We start from the raw sequence: 23,103 nt of genomic DNA, 5'->3' as shown, positions 1-23,103 counted from the left end.
CGGATCAAATGGAGCGGGGCCCGCGGATAATGATTCATATTCCCAGCACTACACACAAACACATATAAATGACTAGAGAGAAGAAAGTGCGTAACACTAAACCTCTAAATCATAGAAAAGGTAGATAGATATAAATAGCGAGAAATCTAATAATCTTAATTTAGCATGCAAACAAAATGACTCAAGGTCTAAAGTCTGGAGAGTCATCAAGAGGACCGGTTTGCCAAGAATAATAACAAGTTGAATCCATCCCATCTGTCAGCCTATTGGGCAAGAAGATCCATATATATAAAGACGAGATCTAGTTTAATAAGTGCTGTGACATTCATTACCATATTGTTGAAGTAGGTGGTCTATCTATGTTGCACCGAGACGGATACGGGGACAGATACGGGTACGGAAGCGGGGACGGGAAACGGCAAAACTAAATAATTATGGGTACGGGTACGGTAAATATATATATGTTAAAAATATATATATGCTATCCATAATGAACAAAATAAGAAAAAATTACACCAAAATCTTAACGTAAAAAATAATTCAGTATATTATTTTAAATAATAATAATAATAAAAACAATGGTTAAACATTTTTTATCAAAATTTGGTTCATGTAATAAAAGTTCATAAACTTAGAAACAAGATTGAAAGTTAAAAATACAGTTAAAATGTTACTTCCTTTTATTTTTTTGGAAAAAAGTAAATGAATTAGCTTAAAATACAATAATATTGAAGAAAATTCATTTCAAATATTCCATAAATGAACTGCAACGTCCCGGAAGTGTCCCCGTGCCGTTTCTATGGTGTTTCCATCCCCGAAACATTTCCGGTACGGGTACGTGAACCAAACTGCCGTCCCCGTGCTTCATTGTGGTCTATCATCAGTTTAGTTCAAGTTCTAACTCGTTATCTTAAATTCTTAATTATTTGTATCCGATCTAATTTGGTTTTGGTTGACAAATGACAACCTTGATTTTGAAGTAACAACAAACATTTCTTATCATCTTATGGACTGTTTTGTAATTATCGAATATATCAATAAGTTAGTCTAAGAAAATAAAACAAAGAGAAGAAAAAAAGATCCCCGCAGAAGTTCATCTCATGGACTCTTGTTGCACTTCAACGTGAACGACATTGTGCCTTCTAATTTCTCATTAAAATAAAAATAAACATGTGATGTATATTCATTTATCTAATTTCATAAGAACGACAGGAATACTAATATGTATGACATTTAGACACCATACGGCATGCAGACAACGAAATTAATAGACTCCAATTTTTTTTTGATTTTTTTTAAAGAAATTGAAAAGAAAATTTAAAGTAAAAGTATGCTAATGAAGCTTGGAAAATGATAAAATCCATTTCTTTATTCAAAGATATACAAAATAAACATGCAAATAGTGAGCAGTCCCATTGATCCTTAACAATTTAAGAACTTTGTCTGATAACTATTATAAAACTTTATTAAAAGATATGCTTTAGTCGAATAATTTACATAATTCATGTTCAAGAAACTAGTATAAAAAGTGTTGATATTTCTGGTTTGATTTGCATACGATACATTACAACAAGTCAATAAGTAGTAAATATATTTTTATAGTTGATTTTTAGTCTTTTAGACACACAAAAAGTCTCACCTAACGGTCCTAAACCAAGAGTTTTCACTATAAATAACTTCTTTTTGTAACCTCATTTTGCTCAACCCAAACAACCACTGTGCAAGCTTTTGAGTTTCTTTCTTCGTCTTCCCAGAGCAACAAGCCTTATCGAAGCAGTTAAACCTACTAAGAATGAAGATGAAGTCCGCTGTTGTTCAGTTTTACGTTATCTCTCTTCTCCTTTCATCTTCTTTGTTCATGCTTTCAAACGCCGATTCGTGTAAGTATACATAATTCATTTAGTTACTTTATATTAAAATCTCACTATACATCTACTAAATATGTAATTTTTTTTTTTTTGAATGAATGTTAAATTTATTCATCAAAAAAGCCTTACTACATCAAGTGTGTCCTTTCTTAAGTATGAAACTTCAAACTCTACTAATATCCCCCCAAATTGAAGAAACTTTTTCTATCTATACCATGTCCCCATATTAAAGAACTTCATCTATTTACATTCTAGTTAGAAACCAATATTGCATCAGCTTCTCCATCCCTTTTTGCCTTATCGGTCTCATCAACGAAATCTTATTACGAATACCCTTCTCTATCATCCTTTTGATCACTGGTAGAGGCAGAAGTTTATCCCCATGCATGATCTTGTTCCTCTCTCGCCAAATAGCATATAAAACTGCTTGGAATGCATATCTTATGCAGAAGAGAGACATCCTTTCTCTTTTCTCATCCATTAGAATAGCCAGCACTTCAGACCAGACGACTGTGAATGAATCTCGTAATATACCCTTAGCTATATACTCCCATATCTGAGCAGAATAATCACATTCAAAGAACAGATGGCTCCTTGTTTCCATAGCATTTTTACAGAGCACACAGGTAGAGTCTCCATTGCTCCATCTCGAAACCCTGTCTAACGTCGACATCCTGTCTCTTACAGACAACCACGCCATAAATGCAAACTTCGGGGTTGCCTGAGAAAACCAAACTCCCCTGGCCCAAGAGCATTGTGCCTTACTTTCCCTGAGCATTAACCAAGTTTCACTAGTAGAGAATCTCTGTTTGAACCCTGATTTTCCTTTCCAAAGACTAACATCCTTACTCTCTTGATTAAGTTTCCCTCCAATGATGACCAACTCCTCCTCAACTTCAGTAAGGACTCCTATACGATGTCTACGTCTCCTTCTATGTAATACCGCATCCTCCAAAGTCGCATCTCGACAAACTCCCAAATCAATAATGCCTCTCGACCCAAACAGATCAAAGAGAACACCCTTATCCGACCATTTATCGAACCAGAAGGATATATGTCTTCCATTACCCACCTCTTTCTTATGAAACAACTTTGCAACTTCTCTAAGCTTCAGCATTTTCCGCCACATCCACGATCCCTTCTGAGATTTTATACTCACTTCCCAAAAACTCTTACCCTTCAGCAAATTCTCAGTGATCCATTTACCCCACAACGAGTCTCCAGCTAACATTCTCCATATCAACTTAAGCCCAAATACTTTATTAACCTCCTTAAGATCTCGCAATCCCAGACCTCCTTCACTCTTCAATCTACAAACATCTCTCCACGCTACTTTGGCACTCGACGACTTAAGAACCGGCCCTGTCCAGAGAAATGCTGCACATAACTTCTCCACCTCCTTAATACAAGCACTAGGCAGACGAAAGACTGCTATCCAGAAGTTTACAAGACTCAACAAAACTGATCTTATCAATTGCAATCTACCAGCATAAGACAAGAATCTACTTGTCCAAGAACTCACTCTGCTCCTGATACTTTCCAGCAAAGGTAAATAATCTTGTGAGCTCATTGCTTTGGTCATAAGAGGAAGACCCAAATACCTCACCGGAAGTTCACCCTCAGCCAAAGGAAAATTAGTTAAGATACTCCTTTTCTCAGCCTCCGGAACTCCTGCCATATAGATAGTTGACTTCTCTAGACTTATCTTTAACCCTGCCCACTTTTCAAACTCTTCAAAGACCGAAAGAGCACCCTCTATAGACTTTTTTGAACCTTCCACAAACACCATTAAATCATCTGCAAAACAGAGATGAGTAATAGCGAGCTTCTTACAACCCGGATGAAGTTTGAACTTCTTTTCCACCACTGCTCTATCCATCTTCAAAGATAACACATTCATACAGAGGACAAACAAATACGGGGACAAAGAACATCCCTGCCTAAGACCCCTAGAACTTTGGAAATAGCCAGCAAGATCGCCATTGACTTGCACAGAAAAAGATGGGCTTGTGATACAAAGTTCAATCCAATGAACAAATCTCACGGGGAAACCCAACACCCTCAAGCTCTTCAGAACAAACTCCCATTGCACCGAGTCAAATGCTTTGGCAATATCAATCTTCATCACGCACCTCGGAGAGACTCCATCTTTATGATAACCCTTAACAAGCTCAGAAGCAAGCAATACATTTTCCATAAGAAGCCTCCCCTGAATGAAAGCAGACTGAGTTTCAGAGATAATTCTCGGGAGCAACATCTTCAGCCTGTTAGCCACTATCTTCGATACTACCTTATAGAGAACGTTACAGCAAGCAATAGGGCGGTAATCTTTCATCTCCATCGAATCAACTCTTTTTGGAACTAACGCGAGAATAGTCGAATTGACTCCCTTTGGCAAGAATCCAAACCTGAATACTGATTGTATCGCAACCACAAAATCCTGAGATATAACTGACCAGGCTGTCTTGAAAAATTCACACGGGTAGCCATCTGGACCTGGTGACTTGTTGTTTGGCATAGCAAATAGGACTTTTCGAATTTCCTCTTCAGTAACTTCAGCTTCAAGCAACCTACAATCTTCAGAAGAGCATCGAAACTTCAGCAAATCCTGTAATTCCACTTCAGAAACACCTTTATAGCTCTCTGGTTTATGATTAAGAAATTCTGAAAAAAACCTCTCAGCCTCTTGCTTGATCTCAGAATGTATATTCACCACTCTCCCATCTGAACATCTTATCTCCCTAATCACATTCTGAGCCTGCCTAGTTTTTATTGCTCGGTAAAACGTCTTGTTGTTCCTGTCACCACAATCTAACCAATGGAGCTTCGCTTTCTGCTTTAAATATTCTTCTTCCAAACTAGCCACATGTAACCATTGACCATAAGCTTCAGCCTCCTCTTTGACTGCTGAATCACACGGGTTAATAAGTGTATTACTCTGCTTAGCACATAAGTGATCATACGCCTCTTTAGTACGCACTGTTAAATTCCCAATTTTTTCTCTACCCAGCTCACGAATTAATGGCTTCAATTGCATAAATAAATATGTAATTTTACATTTGGAATAATACATAAATTAGCACCATGCAACGGAAAATGCAACGTGAGATGTTCAAAGGCAAGAATCCACGATCGGTGTCTAAAGTACTGCAATATATGTTGCGGGAAGTGTGATTACTGTGTTCCCTCAGGCACTTATCGGTTCGGATTCGGTTCGGTTTCGGGTCGGGTTCGGTTCGGGTTCGATCAAAAAAAGGCCTAAAAATACAAAAAAATATCTAAAAATATTTATATATCCGAAAATATTCTAAATTTTATTCAAAATTTGTGTTTTTATTATATTAAAATATGTATATATACTAAACTATGCAAAATACAACAACAATTCGTTGTCTCCTAGTGGTTGACCCCCATATTCTCTAGACAAATAACCCGTCTTCGATTCCCCTTTGATGCATTTTATTTAATTTACATTATTAATTCGGGTACCCATCGGGTTTCGGGTTCGGGTCGGGTCCAAGACCCGCGGGTCCTCTACAACAAAACCCGATAGGGTAATTTGATCGGGTCGGTTCCTATCCGAACCAGGTTTTTTCGGATCGGTTTCGGATCGGGTCTTCGGGTCCGGGCAAAATGTCCAGGCCTAACTGAATGAGATATTCGTGCCGACAAGTCATCTAGAGATGAACGGTCAAGATTAGATGTTACGCACGCGTATGATAAGTCTCATGGTAACCGCAACACCAGATCATGCGATTTTTGCTTTCAAAAAAAAAACAGAAGCAAAATTCAGATGCTTCTCGCCCACCATATCATCAATAAACCTTCTTCGCCGGCGAAATTACGCTCTCTCACCGGCGATCGAGTTTCCGACTAACAATTAAGTTAACTAAGTCTTCTAATTTCTCCAATTTTCAGCTATTCCGAAGTCAATTAGCTTTCAGTTTCTTAAATAAGAAAACAGATTATGCTATGAACTCGTTTTGAAGGTTTGATTTTTCGAACTGGGGAAGATCATCATAGAACTCGCACTTGCTCTTCAATTAACAAGTTAGGCGTGAGATTTAAAAAATGGTACAAAGAGATCTTTTATTATGTGCTGCAAAGGGAAAAGCTTTATTAACAGAGAGTGCAAGAGATTTTGAGTTGTGAGCAAAAGTGTTAACAATCAAAAGCCACTGAATCAGCTATAGGGCCATCGAATCTAAACTAAAAATGGCAAATTTAGAACAATCATCAAAAGAGAAAAAAAAAATACAAAAGCACCAAAGACAAGACAAATGATTTGGCACAAATCTGGTTTCTTTGCACTTCACTTCAACTTGAGTAACTTTTAAGTTCCACAGCATGCAGACTTCTGCGTGGCTTGTCCGGCTCCAGCAGCCTGGTCTGTTTGGCTTATCCTAATCGTCGCAGGCTGCAATGAATGATGGAGTTGTGAAAAAAAACAAAAAAAGAGTCTTTCAAAAGGGCACTTTGTACAAAAAAAAAAGTGAAGTGAAAGAGTTACAGAAGGAGAATGTAACAAGCAATTAATCACCTCTGCTCTCGAGTCAGTATCTGTGAGTCTCTGCTTAATGTCCTTTGCTATCGAGAAGAAAACCTCTTCCACATTTAGATTTGTTTTGGCACTCTGACATGTGAAATGGCCTATCAGCTATATTTTAAGCAAACAAATACGACCAATGCTGTCTAAGTTGTTCTCATGAGACAAAGTTTGGCTTACTGTTTCAAAGAACTTGATTCCATATTCATCAGCAAGTGCTTGACCCTTTGATGTTGGAACAGCCTGAAGATTTGAAAAATTGTAAACGCTATCAATATGGTTAATCGTGAATGAGGCAGTTGTGAATCAGTCAATAAAATGAAACTCGCTTGTACTGTATACCCTCTTGCTCTCATCCATATCGGCTTTGTTCCCTACCAAGATTTTATTAACTTTATCCGAAGCGTGCTGTTCAATATTACGAATCCAGTTCCTAATATCTGCAACAAGGTCAAGAAAACAGGTCCAGAACAGAGCAAAAATGTAAATAAAATAAAAGATGTCAATGCTTAGACAGAAGCAAAAGTAACTGTTAAAGGATGACTCGTCTGTGACATCATACACCAGCAAAATTCCCATTGCCCCTCGGTAATAAGCTGCAAAGGAACTTATCAGTTTTCAAAAACAAAAAAAAAAACTAAATATCCTCAAAGCATCATCCATAGCATTAAGTAGACTGCTAGTGACTCTTAATCCTCTCTAATCCAATTTCCACTGACTAACCAGTGGTGATGGTTCGAAAACGTTCTTGACCAGCAGTATCCCAAATCTGGAGCTTGATGCGTTTAGTATCAAGCTCAATAGTTCTAATCTTAAAATCAATGCTGCATTATAAGCCAACACCAAAGAGAGTCAGTGTGAAACAGCATGCATCACCATAGTCTCTAATAGATTCTTAAAGATAAAATACAAACCCAATGGTGGTGATGAAGCTAGTGGTGAATGAGCCATCAGAGAACCTTAACAGCAAACAACTTTTGCCCACACCTGCCACCCAATAATCAAATCCCTAAGCTACAGGATCTACAACACTCTCGTAATGATGAGAGATCGAGCATGGGATTCAAATTCGTACCGCTATCACCGATCAGGAGAAGCTTGATGAGGTAATCGTAATCGGCTCTACCCCTAGCAGGTGGAGCTGCCATCGAAATCGAATCTACAAATTGGAAAGCTCAGAGGTTCAAAATCAGAGATAACTTTGGTTTCATCTAAATCGAAGAAACCAAGGGATCGGCAAGATCACGACGAAAATGCGTACCGGATCAAACGAGGCAGAGAAGAGGACCGTGGTGGCAGTGATGAGCAGAGAAAGAGGAGAGATCAATGGATATGGCGATCGGCTAAAATACGCCTGTGATGAATTTTAACATTTCTTTTAATTTTGTCCTCCTTGTTTTTGAGAAATAATCTTCATTATTAACAACATTATCTGATTTATTTCAAACAGTGTCTTATCCCGGGTTATGCAAACTCGTTTTCCTTTAGTGTATAGATAGATATGCTTATAAACTACTCTTTGCCAACTAATTTCAATAGTAAACCTATATTAAACTACAATAAGTTGTTGAGTAAAAGAATACAAGTTTTACACTGAATTTTGTGGTGGTTAAAATATATTTACCAATTTTATGTAAATTGAATTAGTATATAAACACACAAATAGAGCTGGGTTGCGGGTCAAACCCGCCCCGCTGACCCGCCAACCCGCGGGTAAACTGATTTTTTTTACTCAAAAAATTTGACCCGCATGACCCGCAAGAAGAAAATATGAAATCCGCACCCGCCCCGCTTAAACCCGCGGGTGATCCGCTAGACCCGCGGATAATATTAATAATATTAAAAATTATTAATTTAAATATTTTTTATTAAAAATAACAATAAAATTTAATATTTAAATATTTTTTATTAAAAATAACAATAAAATTTAATATTTTAAATAATTTTTATTAAAAATAATAAATATTAATCTATTTATAATTAAAATTAAATTATTTTTTAAAAATTTTCCATTTAAAAATAATATTTTAAAAAAAAAATCTTTTTTTTTTAGTTTTTGCGGGTTGGCGGATACCCGCACTAAATTTTGGCTGACCCGCACCCGCCCCGCATAAAAATCACTCAACCCGCACCCGCACCCGCAAACCAAAATTTTCAAATCACTCGATCCGCACCCGCCCCGCAGCGGATCAAATGGAGCGGGGCCCGCGGATAATGATTCATATTCCCAGCACTACACACAAACACATATAAATGACTAGAGAGAAGAAAGTGCGTAACACTAAACCTCTAAATCATAGAAAAGGTAGATAGATATAAATAGCGAGAAATCTAATAATCTTAATTTAGCATGCAAACAAAATGACTCAAGGTCTAAAGTCTGGAGAGTCATCAAGAGGACCGGTTTGCCAAGAATAATAACAAGTTGAATCCATCCCATCTGTCAGCCTATTGGGCAAGAAGATCCATATATATAAAGACGAGATCTAGTTTAATAAGTGCTGTGACATTCATTACCATATTGTTGAAGTAGGTGGTCTATCTATGTTGCACCGAGACGGATACGGGGACAGATACGGGTACGGAAGCGGGGACGGGAAACGGCAAAACTAAATAATTATGGGTACGGGTACGGTAAATATATATATGTTAAAAATATATATATGCTATCCATAATGAACAAAATAAGAAAAAATTACACCAAAATCTTAACGTAAAAAATAATTCAGTATATTATTTTAAATAATAATAATAATAAAAACAATGGTTAAACATTTTTTATCAAAATTTGGTTCATGTAATAAAAGTTCATAAACTTAGAAACAAGATTGAAAGTTAAAAATACAGTTAAAATGTTACTTCCTTTTATTTTTTTGGAAAAAAGTAAATGAATTAGCTTAAAATACAATAATATTGAAGAAAATTCATTTCAAATATTCCATAAATGAACTGCAACGTCCCGGAAGTGTCCCCGTGCCGTTTCTATGGTGTTTCCATCCCCGAAACATTTCCGGTACGGGTACGTGAACCAAACTGCCGTCCCCGTGCTTCATTGTGGTCTATCATCAGTTTAGTTCAAGTTCTAACTCGTTATCTTAAATTCTTAATTATTTGTATCCGATCTAATTTGGTTTTGGTTGACAAATGACAACCTTGATTTTGAAGTAACAACAAACATTTCTTATCATCTTATGGACTGTTTTGTAATTATCGAATATATCAATAAGTTAGTCTAAGAAAATAAAACAAAGAGAAGAAAAAAAGATCCCCGCAGAAGTTCATCTCATGGACTCTTGTTGCACTTCAACGTGAACGACATTGTGCCTTCTAATTTCTCATTAAAATAAAAATAAACATGTGATGTATATTCATTTATCTAATTTCATAAGAACGACAGGAATACTAATATGTATGACATTTAGACACCATACGGCATGCAGACAACGAAATTAATAGACTCCAATTTTTTTTTGATTTTTTTTAAAGAAATTGAAAAGAAAATTTAAAGTAAAAGTATGCTAATGAAGCTTGGAAAATGATAAAATCCATTTCTTTATTCAAAGATATACAAAATAAACATGCAAATAGTGAGCAGTCCCATTGATCCTTAACAATTTAAGAACTTTGTCTGATAACTATTATAAAACTTTATTAAAAGATATGCTTTAGTCGAATAATTTACATAATTCATGTTCAAGAAACTAGTATAAAAAGTGTTGATATTTCTGGTTTGATTTGCATACGATACATTACAACAAGTCAATAAGTAGTAAATATATTTTTATAGTTGATTTTTAGTCTTTTAGACACACAAAAAGTCTCACCTAACGGTCCTAAACCAAGAGTTTTCACTATAAATAACTTCTTTTTGTAACCTCATTTTGCTCAACCCAAACAACCACTGTGCAAGCTTTTGAGTTTCTTTCTTCGTCTTCCCAGAGCAACAAGCCTTATCGAAGCAGTTAAACCTACTAAGAATGAAGATGAAGTCCGCTGTTGTTCAGTTTTACGTTATCTCTCTTCTCCTTTCATCTTCTTTGTTCATGCTTTCAAACGCCGATTCGTGTAAGTATACATAATTCATTTAGTTACTTTATATTAAAATCTCACTATACATCTACTAAATATGTAATTTTTTTTTTTTTGAATGAATGTTAAATTTATTCATCAAAAAAGCCTTACTACATCAAGTGTGTCCTTTCTTAAGTATGAAACTTCAAACTCTACTAATATCCCCCCAAATTGAAGAAACTTTTTCTATCTATACCATGTCCCCATATTAAAGAACTTCATCTATTTACATTCTAGTTAGAAACCAATATTGCATCAGCTTCTCCATCCCTTTTTGCCTTATCGGTCTCATCAACGAAATCTTATTACGAATACCCTTCTCTATCATCCTTTTGATCACTGGTAGAGGCAGAAGTTTATCCCCATGCATGATCTTGTTCCTCTCTCGCCAAATAGCATATAAAACTGCTTGGAATGCATATCTTATGCAGAAGAGAGACATCCTTTCTCTTTTCTCATCCATTAGAATAGCCAGCACTTCAGACCAGACGACTGTGAATGAATCTCGTAATATACCCTTAGCTATATACTCCCATATCTGAGCAGAATAATCACATTCAAAGAACAGATGGCTCCTTGTTTCCATAGCATTTTTACAGAGCACACAGGTAGAGTCTCCATTGCTCCATCTCGAAACCCTGTCTAACGTCGACATCCTGTCTCTTACAGACAACCACGCCATAAATGCAAACTTCGGGGTTGCCTGAGAAAACCAAACTCCCCTGGCCCAAGAGCATTGTGCCTTACTTTCCCTGAGCATTAACCAAGTTTCACTAGTAGAGAATCTCTGTTTGAACCCTGATTTTCCTTTCCAAAGACTAACATCCTTACTCTCTTGATTAAGTTTCCCTCCAATGATGACCAACTCCTCCTCAACTTCAGTAAGGACTCCTATACGATGTCTACGTCTCCTTCTATGTAATACCGCATCCTCCAAAGTCGCATCTCGACAAACTCCCAAATCAATAATGCCTCTCGACCCAAACAGATCAAAGAGAACACCCTTATCCGACCATTTATCGAACCAGAAGGATATATGTCTTCCATTACCCACCTCTTTCTTATGAAACAACTTTGCAACTTCTCTAAGCTTCAGCATTTTCCGCCACATCCACGATCCCTTCTGAGATTTTATACTCACTTCCCAAAAACTCTTACCCTTCAGCAAATTCTCAGTGATCCATTTACCCCACAACGAGTCTCCAGCTAACATTCTCCATATCAACTTAAGCCCAAATACTTTATTAACCTCCTTAAGATCTCGCAATCCCAGACCTCCTTCACTCTTCAATCTACAAACATCTCTCCACGCTACTTTGGCACTCGACGACTTAAGAACCGGCCCTGTCCAGAGAAATGCTGCACATAACTTCTCCACCTCCTTAATACAAGCACTAGGCAGACGAAAGACTGCTATCCAGAAGTTTACAAGACTCAACAAAACTGATCTTATCAATTGCAATCTACCAGCATAAGACAAGAATCTACTTGTCCAAGAACTCACTCTGCTCCTGATACTTTCCAGCAAAGGTAAATAATCTTGTGAGCTCATTGCTTTGGTCATAAGAGGAAGACCCAAATACCTCACCGGAAGTTCACCCTCAGCCAAAGGAAAATTAGTTAAGATACTCCTTTTCTCAGCCTCCGGAACTCCTGCCATATAGATAGTTGACTTCTCTAGACTTATCTTTAACCCTGCCCACTTTTCAAACTCTTCAAAGACCGAAAGAGCACCCTCTATAGACTTTTTTGAACCTTCCACAAACACCATTAAATCATCTGCAAAACAGAGATGAGTAATAGCGAGCTTCTTACAACCCGGATGAAGTTTGAACTTCTTTTCCACCACTGCTCTATCCATCTTCAAAGATAACACATTCATACAGAGGACAAACAAATACGGGGACAAAGAACATCCCTGCCTAAGACCCCTAGAACTTTGGAAATAGCCAGCAAGATCGCCATTGACTTGCACAGAAAAAGATGGGCTTGTGATACAAAGTTCAATCCAATGAACAAATCTCACGGGGAAACCCAACACCCTCAAGCTCTTCAGAACAAACTCCCATTGCACCGAGTCAAATGCTTTGGCAATATCAATCTTCATCACGCACCTCGGAGAGACTCCATCTTTATGATAACCCTTAACAAGCTCAGAAGCAAGCAATACATTTTCCATAAGAAGCCTCCCCTGAATGAAAGCAGACTGAGTTTCAGAGATAATTCTCGGGAGCAACATCTTCAGCCTGTTAGCCACTATCTTCGATACTACCTTATAGAGAACGTTACAGCAAGCAATAGGGCGGTAATCTTTCATCTCCATCGAATCAACTCTTTTTGGAACTAACGCGAGAATAGTCGAATTGACTCCCTTTGGCAAGAATCCAAACCTGAATACTGATTGTATCGCAACCACAAAATCCTGAGATATAACTGACCAGGCTGTCTTGAAAAATTCACACGGGTAGCCATCTGGACCTGGTGACTTGTTGTTTGGCATAGCAAATAGGACTTTTCGAATTTCCTCTTCAGTAACTTCAGCTTCAAGCAACCTACAATCTTCAGAAGAGCATCGAAACTTCAGCAAATCCTGTAATTCCACTTCAGAAACACCTTTATAGCTCTCTGGTTTATGATTAAGAAATTCTGAAAAAAACCTCTCAGCCTCTTGCTTGATCTCAGAATGTATATTCACCACTCTCCCATCTGAACATCTTATCTCCCTAATCACATTCTGAGCCTGCCTAGTTTTTATTGCTCGGTAAAACGTCTTGTTGTTCCTGTCACCACAATCTAACCAATGGAGCTTCGCTTTCTGCTTTAAATATTCTTCTTCCAAACTAGCCACATGTAACCATTGACCATAAGCTTCAGCCTCCTCTTTGACTGCTGAATCACACGGGTTAATAAGTGTATTACTCTGCTTAGCACATAAGTGATCATACGCCTCTTTAGTACGCACTGTTAAATTCCCAATTTTTTCTCTACCCAGCTCACGAATTAATGGCTTCAATTGCATAAATAAATATGTAATTTTACATTTGGAATAATACATAAATTAGCACCATGCAACGGAAAATGCAACGTGAGATGTTCAAAGGCAAGAATCCACGATCGGTGTCTAAAGTACTGCAATATATGTTGCGGGAAGTGTGATTACTGTGTTCCCTCAGGCACTTACGGAAACAAAGACGAGTGTCCTTGTTACCGCGATATGAAGAACTCCAAAGGCGGCCCCAAATGTCCTTGAACTTGTTATCCTCATAGACATCATATCTGCCATATGACAGTTGTGGTTGACACATCAAATAAAGAGTTTGATATATTCCATGTATGAAAAATGTGAAAGATCTCAATAAACAAAGCAAGTTTAGTTAAATATCAATGGTGAAGTTTATATGTATGAAGAATACATATTATGCTTGATTAATCAAACCAATCCTGAGACGATAATAAATAGAACGTTAAATCGCATGGTAATTAACTAAAGTGCGATTGATTTTATTGTCAAAATTCACACTTATCTTTCAAGATTTAAACAAAGAGGCAGAAGTCTCAAGAACTGAAGATAAACTGCCATAGATATGATGATTGTTTCAAGAGAACATAAACTGAAAATGACTGTCTAACTTTGCAAGTCTTCAACAACTTCGGCTCAAAACCCATAACGAACAAAATGTCATATTATCTAAGAAAGCAAACGCAACAAAACCTCTACCACCCTCTTTTAACTTAGAGCTCAATTCGAATTCATCATCTCACACAAAGGACAAGTATAACCGGACAAGATGATTCTCTCGGAGCTCAGTAAAAGAATCCAAGGACTTTCCCACCGACATTCTTCCTCCTGGCTTCCTCGTGATCCATGATACCCGCAGAGGTGGTAAGAACAATGTAACCGAACTGCAATTATCAGACAACTCAAGCTATTAGACTCTTCTCTACACCAAACAAAGTATAAAGCTAACAAAAACTGTATTCAGCCATTGAATAATTCTTATGACATGAATCATTACGAGAAGGACTATGGAACAGACCTGTCTGGAAGGCAGAAGGCGAGCGGTCCAACCTTCGATCTCCTTAACTCCGACGTCAAAGCGAGGACTGATGACTCCACACTTGTTAAGTCTCCCATTGAGCTCAACAACAATCTTACCAGACCTGTGGTCATCAACGTACTCGAACTCACCAATGTAACCTGCCAATTTTCAACAAATAAGAACACTCACAAGCCACGACAAAATGAATATAAAACTTCAACAACGTAAATCATTTTCACCATACCGTGTTTCTGCATGACAATGAGGAACTTGATGATCACTTTTGAAGAAGGCCTGATCATGACCTGCCTCTTCCCTCTCTTCTCGGCGTTGAACATGCTCTTGAGAGCGTCGTTAAGCACGCTGATCCTCACCATTCTTTCAAAAACCTCAGAAGCTGGAATCCAAAACAACAAATCTCAGCTTAATCAATCGAGAATCGAAGAGTTTTTATTCCTACGTTAGATCAGATACAACAACAAGAACCTAATCACAAACGACGCAAACAAAAAGAGATGAAAGCGACACTTCGATAGATCTAATCGTATTTTTGATTCAAATACTATCAGTATATGCTAAACCGAGCTCAAATTTCAAAAACTAAGAGAGTGCTTTTACGACGTGATCTAGTGAGGCAAGAACGAAGATCCAGGAAGCGAAATGGGAGTTAAGAAGGGTGTTATGGAGAATTTTGCTAACCTTGAAATCGGAAGTGGCAGCCGCGCAAGTCTCTTCTGCTAACGTCGAAGAGAAGAAGTTGAACAAGAGAGCTAAATACGATAAGTGAGTGAATTAGGGTTTTTGATTTTATTGGGCCGCCGCTTTAATGGATCCGGCTTTTATTTAAACAGGCTCCTATCCGTATTATTGGGCCTTTCTTAAAACCTCGCTGACATCGTTACCGTCAACATGTAGCAATCGAACGGTAGAGAGTGAGTTATGTACCTTTCAGACAGGAGCATGTGGGTTGACATTAACCAAAACCGAACCAACGGAACAATTACTAACAAAATGATATTTTGTGCTTTGGTGTATACACTTCAAAATTGTTAAAGGCCGAGTTTTGTGATTTGAATCTTATTTCATATTTGATAATGTCCGATTGATATTTGTAGAGTTGCCGAGGAAGTAGAAGAAGCACCAACAAACAAATATGAATAAACCTTGACGATAACATATAGTGTCAGTACAAATTACAAAACGACTTGAGTCTCTACACCAAAAACTAACTTTGAGTTGCACACTGTTACAATTCGAAAGAGTAAATGCAGTGTCTTGAGTTTTTGGTGCTTCACCTACAGATCAGAAATTTCAGTTGAGTTTAGAAATTGAGATATCAGTTCTCATTCTGATGTAAACCTCCTTTGGGTTGAGCATATTCGACTCTGATGTGTCTGCCTTCGAGTAACTGAACATACGACAGATAAAATCAAAGTCATCATGAAGTTTTGTAGTAAAAAGGTTTTGTTAAGAGTGAAATTCTCTGTACAAACCTGATTGTCCATGGAAGCTAAGGCAGTTGCAGCTGCTTCTTCTGAATCAAACACCACAAATCCATAACCTTTTGATTTCCCGCTCTTGTGATCGCATATGACCCTCACTGTACTTTCCACACAACAAAAAAATCAGGAATTGCATTGGTTAATCCGTGGAGGAATTGACCAATGTAAAACTTCTACAGAAGATTAATAAACTTCACGATGATCATACCATGTAAAACTTCACCGTACTTTTCAAACTCATTCTTCAAGACAGGTTCGTTAGTGTCGTAGCTAAGCCCTGCAGTGATGTGTACCATTTTTCAATGTTTCTTTCACGCATTTAATCAAACTCTTAGAGTGCACTTTAAATCACGAATAGAAACAGATTTAATCAACACTTGTGTTGACATTACGAGTAGAAACAGATCATGAAATAATATATCTAGAAGGCAAAAACTGTAAACTAATCAAAGATTCAAAAGAGATTAAGCAGAGGTTATACCTCCAACGAATAATTTCGAACAAGAACCACGAGTAGTTGTCAGATGTCGTAATGAAGATGATAAATACATACGAAGCGCACACTGAGACAGGAACATCTGTTATGTTTTTCGATAGATTGAAAGAGGATCGAATGTGCGAATTGCTTAAATGATACGATAGGTTTAGCAATGATTTAATAAGAAGACATAACGCAAATTGCAAATATTTTATAAGTCGTTACTTAGAGGAAAGTTGGACTTGAAGAGACATCAAATCCAAAATACATAATTAAAAAAGATAGATATTTCTACATATACATCCACCAAACTCAACACAAAACACCCGAACACATTAACTAAACTGGTGAACGAAACCAACGTCGAGCACATTTAAGCTTTCTTCGGAGATTTAGCTGGGGACTTGGACGCAACTTCCTCAGTCGATTTAGCAGACTTCTTAGGCAAGAGAACAGAGTTAATGTTCGGTAACACACCACCGTGGGCGATCGTGACACCACTCAGAAGCTTCCCCAACTCCTCATCGTTCCTAATCGCCAAAAGAAGATGCCTCGGAATGATCCTCGACTTCTTGTTGTCTCTCGCTGCGTTACCAGCAAGCTCCAGAACCTGAATTCACAAAATTACAAAATCAGAAAATGATTTTTCGATATCATCAAAATTAAATCTGAATGAAGAAAACTTACTTCGGCGGCGAGGTACTCGAGGACGGCGGCCATGTAAACCGGAGCTCCACCACCGAGCCTCTGAGCGTACCGTCCCTTCTTCAGGAAACGAGTTATTCTTCCGACGGGGAATTGGAGACCGGCTTTGATCGATTTGGAAACCGATTTGGTCTTTGGGCCACCGGCCTTTCTTCCTCCGAAAGCCTTCTTCACTTTTCCGGTGGTTTCCATTGCACGGGATGAAGGTTTGCGCTGGCTGGAAGATTATACTGATGGTTATAGTGGAAGGAGATCGGAGATTTGTATTTTTGACGTAAGCGGTCTTTCGTGTTTTTATAGGTGAGAGGGGGAAAATAAATATATTTTTCTGTCCGTTGGATGTATTCTTATCTACGGTTGAGAATCATTTAAGTGCGATCCGCGTCTCTTCTGATTAGCCAATGAAAAACGAGTATGTGTGTTTTCGAGATGGCGCCAGCTTTTTGGCCTAGTTGTTTAAGAAATTGAGTTTTTTTTTTTTGCCTTTAGAAAATGGTAGTCATCATTCTTCTTTGTGACACATCAGATTTTAAAATGTATTAAATTAAGTACTAATATAGTTAACCAAATTACTTTGAACATGTAAACAATTTTGGTCTGGTTCTATTTCTTTTTCATTGCATTTATTCTCCAAACGATTTGCTTACGAGCAAAGTATTTTTGTACTTATGCTAATCAATTAGTATTAACATATTCAAATATTGAATTTGAGAAATCAATTATAATACAATTAACCAAATAGCTTTGAAAATGTTTATGCTTTCAGTTTTTAATATATTTCTTTCTATTTATTCTCAAACTAATTACGAATAATATATTTTACATTTATGCTAAAAAAATACAGTTTATTATTAATTTATGCATTAAAAATATAAAAATAAAATCAAACAATTTTTTTCTTTCTAAAACATGAATATTTTCAGGAGGAGATAAAATCTAGAATTATTAGATAATCAATCCTTCAATTTTTTTGTCAACTAATCAATCCTTAATTTAATCATGTACTTCAACATATTATATACTTCATGCATATGTATCAAATAAAATTAATTAATTAATTGTAACCGAAACAATCCAACATATATTCGGCTAATAGGCTTTCCGCATAAAGCTGGGGGAAAAGGAGGAGAAAAGGAAAGACGCACGCACACCGTAGACTCCATCATCGTCTCTCCAGCTCTTCTTCGTCTCTGAAACTAATCTGATTCATCCATGGTGAGAGCTCGATTTGTTGGTTTTGATCTTGTATTTAGCCATTTATCTGATTTATATTACCTGATTGGGAGTTCGCTTCTCGATTTCGGTTTTGATTCTTCAGATTTCGCTTGTAGCCCAAAAGTTTGATTAGATCTGGAGATGGACTTGTTCGCTGGTTTAGATCTCTGAGACTGTGTTTATACTTTGTATGCGTCATGGGAGGGACTGATCTAGGATAAGATTAGGATTGTAAGCTCTAGAAAATTTCAGTGTGCTTGTAGTGATTAAATTAATTGATCTTGAAATCAGGAGAAATCTGCTTGTTCCACGTGAATTTCATTTGAATTTAGGTTTACAGTGATGTTGATCTATCGATTTTGTATTGAATTTTATTTTTCTCGAATCTATAGAAGGGTTTGATTATTCATTTCAGATGTGTTTGATTCTGATTCTGATTCTAATAGATCAAGATCAGCTCATGGTTTAGTTACATGTTACTAGAGATGATTAGTTTATACATTCGAGTTAAGGTTTCAGAACATATCTATAAACTGAAATGACAGTTTCTTGAAAATGTGTGTAGAGTAGAGTCTACTACTATGTGTGAGTGTTGTTTGAAGTGAAGTCGCGCATCTTAATGTTCTTTTGTTGGTAACAGGCTAATGCGGCTTCGGGGATGGCAGTCCACGATGACTGCAAGCTCAAGTTTCTTGAACTCAAGGCGAAGAGGACATACCGTTTCATCGTCTACAAGATCGAGGAGCAGCAGAAGCAAGTGGTTGTTGAGAAACTCGGCGAGCCTGGTCAATCCCATGATGACTTTGCAGCAAGTCTTCCAGCTGATGAGTGCCGCTACGCCATCTTCGATTTTGATTTCGTCACTGCTGAGAACTGCCAGAAGAGCAAGATTTTCTTCATCGCATGGTAAGACTGTTGTACTCTCGCTTAACCTTCTTTTCATGCTTTTTAAAAATCTATTTTTGTTGTTTTGGGCCAAGGTCTCCGGACACAGCAAGAGTTAGAAGCAAGATGATCTATGCGAGCTCTAAGGACAGGTTCAAGAGAGAGCTAGACGGGATTCAAGTAGAGCTTCAAGCGACCGATCCAACTGAGATGGATCTCGACATTTTCAAAAGCCGAGCCAATTGAGGAACGGTTGTATCAAACTTTGTTGCTTCTGTTACCAGAGTCATATGCTTTATCCTAAAGTTTGCTGTGACGGCACCAACCAAAACAGCTTCATTTGATCGGTCTTTCTCTTCAGTGTCTTTTTTTTTTGGGTTCTTACAGTGTCTTGCTTAAAACTTAAAGAGATTTGGCCTGTGCTCTTTTATAATCGTGTAAGAAACCCAAACCGTTTATCAACAGATGATCCTATTGGAACATTGTCTCTCATCTACATGAGATGCCTAGTGATCCAGGGATTTAAACAAATGATATATGATAAGGTAGACTGTCTCGTGTATCAACAGATTAGATCTCTTGATCAGTACTCAGTAGATTGTATAGATTTGAGAATTTTTCATCTCGCGCATATGACTGAACATTTTCTAAAGCGAGACCTGTGTATTGCTTATGTAAATCACTACATCAGTGATACATCCATTCCGGGCTCGGATGAAAGTCTTGTCCGAAGAACCAAAGGGCCTGCCCAATCGATTCTGGTCCAGCGAGATTTGAAGAACACTGACCTCAAAGCACTAATCATATAGTTGAGGCTTTTGATTATTTTGGAAACATATCCAACCAACAGTCAAATCATGAAGACTTGGATAGAACTTATTAGATTGAGTAAGATATGAACTGTCAGAAATGTATGTTTACTTATACATATATATGTATAGATCAACATAAAACTTTAAAAATTTATATGCTATATTTTCCTGTGGCTTATATTATTTGATCAGGACATTAGCCAAATTAAGGGCTGTACACAAAAAGATATAATACAATGCATTTTTTCAAGGACTTTTGGAACCCTGATGTGGTGTCTTTTGAGGATTCTTCTAGGTGCAAGGCAAGTCATAAAAGACATGGCAGTGCCAGAGTGTGTTATATAATTGATCTAGACAAATATACCATGTCGAAGGTCGGGTCATATAGATCCGAGGCATTTATGTATTACCCAAGTACTTATGTACTATCTATTGTGCTACTTGGTAGTAGACAAACGAATCTCGAAGGACACATGTGAAATAAATATTTTTGCTCAATCCAAATTCATATGTTTTTTTTTTCTTCCGAGGGACTTCACAATTATTGAGCTAAGCAAAGGTAGACGTCTTAAGGCCATGTGACCACTGCACTCAGTGCACGCACCGACTTTTTTTCTTGGTACAAGTAACGTGCGTTTAGAAAACACACATGTTGAGGGTAGCTTTATCTAATATCAAGTTGGTCTAAAAACCCATGTAAAATCAGACAAGTGTTTGACGACATAAAGTTTGCTTAAATTTAGTGATACATATATATATACAGTTAAATTAAGTTACAGTTGACGCATGCAACAAATGTTTTACGATGAACGAACCAAGTCTGGCCAACTTCTTTTATTTTTAAACTCACATCTAATGTTTTTCAACGCTTTCTCTCATGGGTAATGCTTCCATTTCCATGCTTAGTATTATGTTGACTGTTGAACAAAAAAAAAGTATTATGTTTGACTAAAAAAAAAAACGCTGACTAAATAATTTAATTAGTAAAAATTACACAAAGCAGAGTAAATGAGTTTCTCTATCAATATATACACGGGAGTATAGCTTCAAAGCAACGCAGAAGAAAGGAAAAGAGGAGAAAAAAAACATCCGTCTTCTCTCCGTCACCTTTCACCAGCGTTTTGATCCAGCAGCCATGGTGAGCTTTCCTTTCAGCTCTTCAATCTCAAGCTCGTTTCTCGATTTTTTTTTCTTTTCGATTCCTCGTTGGTGGATTCGATAACCAATTTGGCCTCACTAGATCCGAAAGATCGGATTCGTGTTTCTTCGATTATAGATCTCTTTTGAGATTTTGTGATCGGCTGTTAGTACTTTCATCTGTTAGTTTCAGTCGAGTTCACGTTCACGTTTACTGCTACAGTGCTACGAAGTATTGAACGTGTCGACGACTGTAATAGATCGTTACTATAGAGATGCATTAAAACCGTTTTAGGATTGTGTGATCTGAATTTATTAGAAGAGATTTAATGAAAAGCTTTGATGCTTTGCTTGTTGTTGTTGTTGTATTGATTAATATTTTAGGCTAATGCGGCTTCGGGGATGGCAGTCCATGATGACTGCAAGCTCAGGTTTCTCGAACTCAAGGCCAAAAGGACTCACCGTTTCATTGTTTACAAGATCGAGGAGAAGCAGAAGCAAGTGGTTGTTGAGAAAGTCGGTGAACCTATTCTATCCTATGAGGATTTCGCTGCTAGCCTCCCTGCTGAAGAATGCCGTTACGCCATTTATGATTTCGACTTTGTCACTACTGAGAACTGCCAGAAGAGCAAGATTTTCTTCATTGCTTGGTAAATAAAAAACAAGACTAATCATCTCTCGTTTCTCTGTTCTTACCTTTTGTGATGTGATGATTAATGGTTGTGGTCTCTTGTCTTGTGCCAAAGGTGTCCGGATGTAGCAAAGGTGAGAAGCAAGATGATCTACGCGAGCTCCAAGGACAGGTTTAAGCGTGAGCTTGATGGGATTCAAGTGGAGCTTCAGGCTACTGATCCAACTGAGATGGATCTTGATGTTTTCAAAAGCCGCGTCAACTAAAAAGAATAAGCTTTCTTTGGCTCGTATTCTATCTACTATTCCTGAATGGTGTTTTCTTTTCTCTATACAGTTTCTTCTTGCAACTGTGATAAAAACCTAACTCCCCTTCACTCTATTTCCATCTGGTCTCTCTTCTCTGTCTTTGTTACCATGCAGTGTTTTATTTTATATTCAAAATGTCCCCGAGGTTTGTGCTGTGTGTTGGATCCTATTGTGTAAAGATGTTTCCTTTGCGTTTGCTCTCTGGATGAGAAATGCAAAAAGTATAAAGCTTTATTAATACTCAACTTATACAAAGAACGAGGTCATGATTTCAAACAAGAATCATTCAAAGTAGTTCAACCACAGGTTTTGAAGTTATGCTTCAAGCCTTGTCTCAACATCGATCTCACTCCTCAATTAATCATTCGCCTTCTCCGTTTCTCCAGACACGCAACTACCGTTTAACATTGTGTTAATACGCTACTCTATCAGGCCTTTCCATCGCCAAGTTCCACAACTCAATCGCTTTCTTCGCATCATCGTTCTTCCTACAACACATTGATCGTTGTTGTGTAGAGGTTATACTAATACAATCAGGGGAAACACCATTGCTTGCTTGTCATCATCGTTACAAGCTCAGAAGCTTCATTCATTCTCCCTTGTCTACAAAAATCCGCGGATCAAGATATTGTATGTAGCAGTGTTTAGCAGAAATTTAATATCTCATTACGAAGGTCCACAGCTTTCTGCATGTCTTCTTCTCCTTTGGTGAGAATTTCAAGAAAACATTTACAAACACTGCTTTGCATAATCCGTTGATAACCGCAGTGTAACTGTGTAAGTAAACTTCATCACCCTTCAGTTATCAATTGTATCATCAAGTCCGGGTTAAGAAGATTACGCCACAGTGTCACTTATTTTACATGGGCCTAAAATTAGGCTTGTTATAACAGATGGGCCGATGT

The 23,103-nt window shown here is 37.4% G+C and overlaps 7 protein-coding genes across 8 annotated transcripts; 3 read left to right on the top strand and 4 right to left on the bottom strand.

Moving 5' to 3' along the window:
• Positions 1 to 5,940: 5,940 nt before the first annotated feature.
• LOC106419534 (ras-related protein RABE1c) lies at positions 5,941 to 7,902 on the bottom strand. 2 transcript variants are annotated; one of them, XM_048772272.1, is made up of 9 exons: positions 7,676 to 7,902; positions 7,490 to 7,573; positions 7,329 to 7,401; positions 7,138 to 7,238; positions 6,945 to 7,010; positions 6,757 to 6,854; positions 6,595 to 6,657; positions 6,409 to 6,501; positions 5,941 to 6,285 (listed from the first exon to the last, which is right to left on the bottom strand). In XM_048772272.1, the coding sequence occupies exons 2-9, from the start codon at positions 7,560 to 7,562 to the stop codon at positions 6,202 to 6,204; spliced, it is 651 nt and encodes a 216-aa protein (XP_048628229.1). In that variant the 5' UTR covers positions 7,563 to 7,573; positions 7,676 to 7,902; the 3' UTR covers positions 5,941 to 6,201. The 2 variants fall into 2 exon arrangements, with proteins under 2 accessions (XP_048628229.1, XP_048628224.1); XM_048772267.1 differs by having other exon boundaries at positions 6,757 to 7,010.
• Positions 7,903 to 10,282: 2,380 nt separating this feature from the next.
• Positions 10,283 to 13,864, top strand: LOC106419515 (gibberellin-regulated protein 10-like). Its single transcript, XM_013860316.3, has 2 exons — positions 10,283 to 10,479; positions 13,548 to 13,864. Exons 1-2 carry the CDS (start codon positions 10,392 to 10,394, stop codon positions 13,733 to 13,735), a joined length of 276 nt encoding a protein of 91 aa, XP_013715770.2. The 5' UTR covers positions 10,283 to 10,391; the 3' UTR covers positions 13,736 to 13,864.
• Positions 13,865 to 14,045: 181 nt separating this feature from the next.
• LOC106419513 (40S ribosomal protein S15a) lies at positions 14,046 to 15,352 on the bottom strand. The gene is made up of 4 exons (XM_013860315.3): positions 15,225 to 15,352; positions 14,770 to 14,922; positions 14,523 to 14,683; positions 14,046 to 14,388 (listed from the first exon to the last, which is right to left on the bottom strand). Exons 2-4 carry the CDS (start codon positions 14,900 to 14,902, stop codon positions 14,290 to 14,292), a joined length of 393 nt encoding a protein of 130 aa, XP_013715769.2. The 5' UTR covers positions 14,903 to 14,922; positions 15,225 to 15,352; the 3' UTR covers positions 14,046 to 14,289.
• A 307-nt stretch (positions 15,353 to 15,659) lies between these two features.
• Positions 15,660 to 16,689, bottom strand: LOC106419560 (glycine-rich RNA-binding protein 3, mitochondrial-like). Its single transcript, XM_013860373.3, has 4 exons — positions 16,509 to 16,689; positions 16,236 to 16,304; positions 16,019 to 16,125; positions 15,660 to 15,933 (listed from the first exon to the last, which is right to left on the bottom strand). The coding sequence occupies exons 1-4, from the start codon at positions 16,603 to 16,605 to the stop codon at positions 15,862 to 15,864; spliced, it is 345 nt and encodes a 114-aa protein (XP_013715827.2). The 5' UTR covers positions 16,606 to 16,689; the 3' UTR covers positions 15,660 to 15,861.
• A 7-nt stretch (positions 16,690 to 16,696) lies between these two features.
• Positions 16,697 to 17,495, bottom strand: LOC106419558 (probable histone H2A.7). Its single transcript, XM_013860372.3, has 2 exons — positions 17,193 to 17,495; positions 16,697 to 17,115 (listed from the first exon to the last, which is right to left on the bottom strand). The coding sequence occupies exons 1-2, from the start codon at positions 17,400 to 17,402 to the stop codon at positions 16,879 to 16,881; spliced, it is 447 nt and encodes a 148-aa protein (XP_013715826.2). The 5' UTR covers positions 17,403 to 17,495; the 3' UTR covers positions 16,697 to 16,878.
• A 761-nt stretch (positions 17,496 to 18,256) lies between these two features.
• Positions 18,257 to 19,792, top strand: LOC106419735 (actin-depolymerizing factor 3-like). Its single transcript, XM_013860557.2, has 3 exons — positions 18,257 to 18,425; positions 19,066 to 19,331; positions 19,406 to 19,792. The coding sequence occupies exons 1-3, from the start codon at positions 18,423 to 18,425 to the stop codon at positions 19,554 to 19,556; spliced, it is 420 nt and encodes a 139-aa protein (XP_013716011.1). The 5' UTR covers positions 18,257 to 18,422; the 3' UTR covers positions 19,557 to 19,792.
• Positions 19,793 to 21,082: 1,290 nt separating this feature from the next.
• On the top strand, positions 21,083 to 22,438 carry LOC106419734 (actin-depolymerizing factor 4-like). Its single transcript, XM_013860555.3, has 3 exons — positions 21,083 to 21,260; positions 21,644 to 21,909; positions 22,006 to 22,438. Exons 1-3 carry the CDS (start codon positions 21,258 to 21,260, stop codon positions 22,154 to 22,156), a joined length of 420 nt encoding a protein of 139 aa, XP_013716009.2. The 5' UTR covers positions 21,083 to 21,257; the 3' UTR covers positions 22,157 to 22,438.
• Positions 22,439 to 23,103: the final 665 nt, after the last annotated feature.

This window comes from Brassica napus, chromosome A3 (genome assembly GCF_020379485.1).
Source record: "Brassica napus cultivar Da-Ae chromosome A3, Da-Ae, whole genome shotgun sequence".
Lineage (NCBI taxonomy): Eukaryota > Viridiplantae > Streptophyta > Magnoliopsida > Brassicales > Brassicaceae > Brassica > Brassica napus.
This window is presented reverse-complemented; position numbering and strand designations above follow the sequence as displayed.

Excerpts from the sequence above, each read along its gene's own strand:
- LOC106419734 (XM_013860555.3), top strand. Across the intron at positions 21,910-22,005 it reads AAGATTTTCTTCATTGCTTG|GTGTCCGGATGTAGCAAAGG; the intron begins GTAAATAAAAAA and ends CTTGTGCCAAAG.
- LOC106419515 (XM_013860316.3), top strand. The coding sequence starts at position 10,392 with ATGAAGATGAAGTCCGCTGTTGTTCAGTTTTACGTTATCTCTCTTCTC. Across the intron at positions 10,480-13,547 it reads GCTTTCAAACGCCGATTCGT|CACCATGCAACGGAAAATGC; the intron begins GTAAGTATACAT and ends TACATAAATTAG.
- LOC106419558 (XM_013860372.3), bottom strand. The coding sequence starts at position 17,402 with ATGGAAACCACCGGAAAAGTGAAGAAGGCTTTCGGAGGAAGAAAGGCC. Across the intron at positions 17,116-17,192 it reads TCGAGTACCTCGCCGCCGAA|GTTCTGGAGCTTGCTGGTAA; the intron begins GTAAGTTTTCTT and ends TTGTGAATTCAG.
- LOC106419560 (XM_013860373.3), bottom strand. The coding sequence starts at position 16,605 with ATGTTCCTGTCTCAGTGTGCGCTTCGTATGTATTTATCATCTTCATTA. Across the intron at positions 16,126-16,235 it reads GTACGGTGAAGTTTTACATG|TGAGGGTCATATGCGATCAC; the intron begins GTATGATCATCG and ends TGGAAAGTACAG. Across the intron at positions 15,934-16,018 it reads TAGCTTCCATGGACAATCAG|TTACTCGAAGGCAGACACAT; the intron begins GTTTGTACAGAG and ends TCGTATGTTCAG.
- LOC106419534 (XM_048772267.1), bottom strand. The coding sequence starts at position 7,562 with ATGGCAGCTCCACCTGCTAGGGGTAGAGCCGATTACGATTACCTCATC. Across the intron at positions 7,011-7,137 it reads TTTTCGAACCATCACCACTG|CTTATTACCGAGGGGCAATG; the intron begins GTTAGTCAGTGG and ends GTTCCTTTGCAG. Across the intron at positions 6,502-6,594 it reads GAATCAAGTTCTTTGAAACA|AGTGCCAAAACAAATCTAAA; the intron begins GTAAGCCAAACT and ends TTCACATGTCAG.
- LOC106419735 (XM_013860557.2), top strand. Across the intron at positions 19,332-19,405 it reads AAGATTTTCTTCATCGCATG|GTCTCCGGACACAGCAAGAG; the intron begins GTAAGACTGTTG and ends TTTTGGGCCAAG.
- LOC106419513 (XM_013860315.3), bottom strand. The coding sequence starts at position 14,902 with ATGGTGAGGATCAGCGTGCTTAACGACGCTCTCAAGAGCATGTTCAAC. Across the intron at positions 14,684-14,769 it reads CATTGTCATGCAGAAACACG|GTTACATTGGTGAGTTCGAG; the intron begins GTATGGTGAAAA and ends GAAAATTGGCAG. Across the intron at positions 14,389-14,522 it reads GCCTTCTGCCTTCCAGACAG|TTCGGTTACATTGTTCTTAC; the intron begins GTCTGTTCCATA and ends TGATAATTGCAG.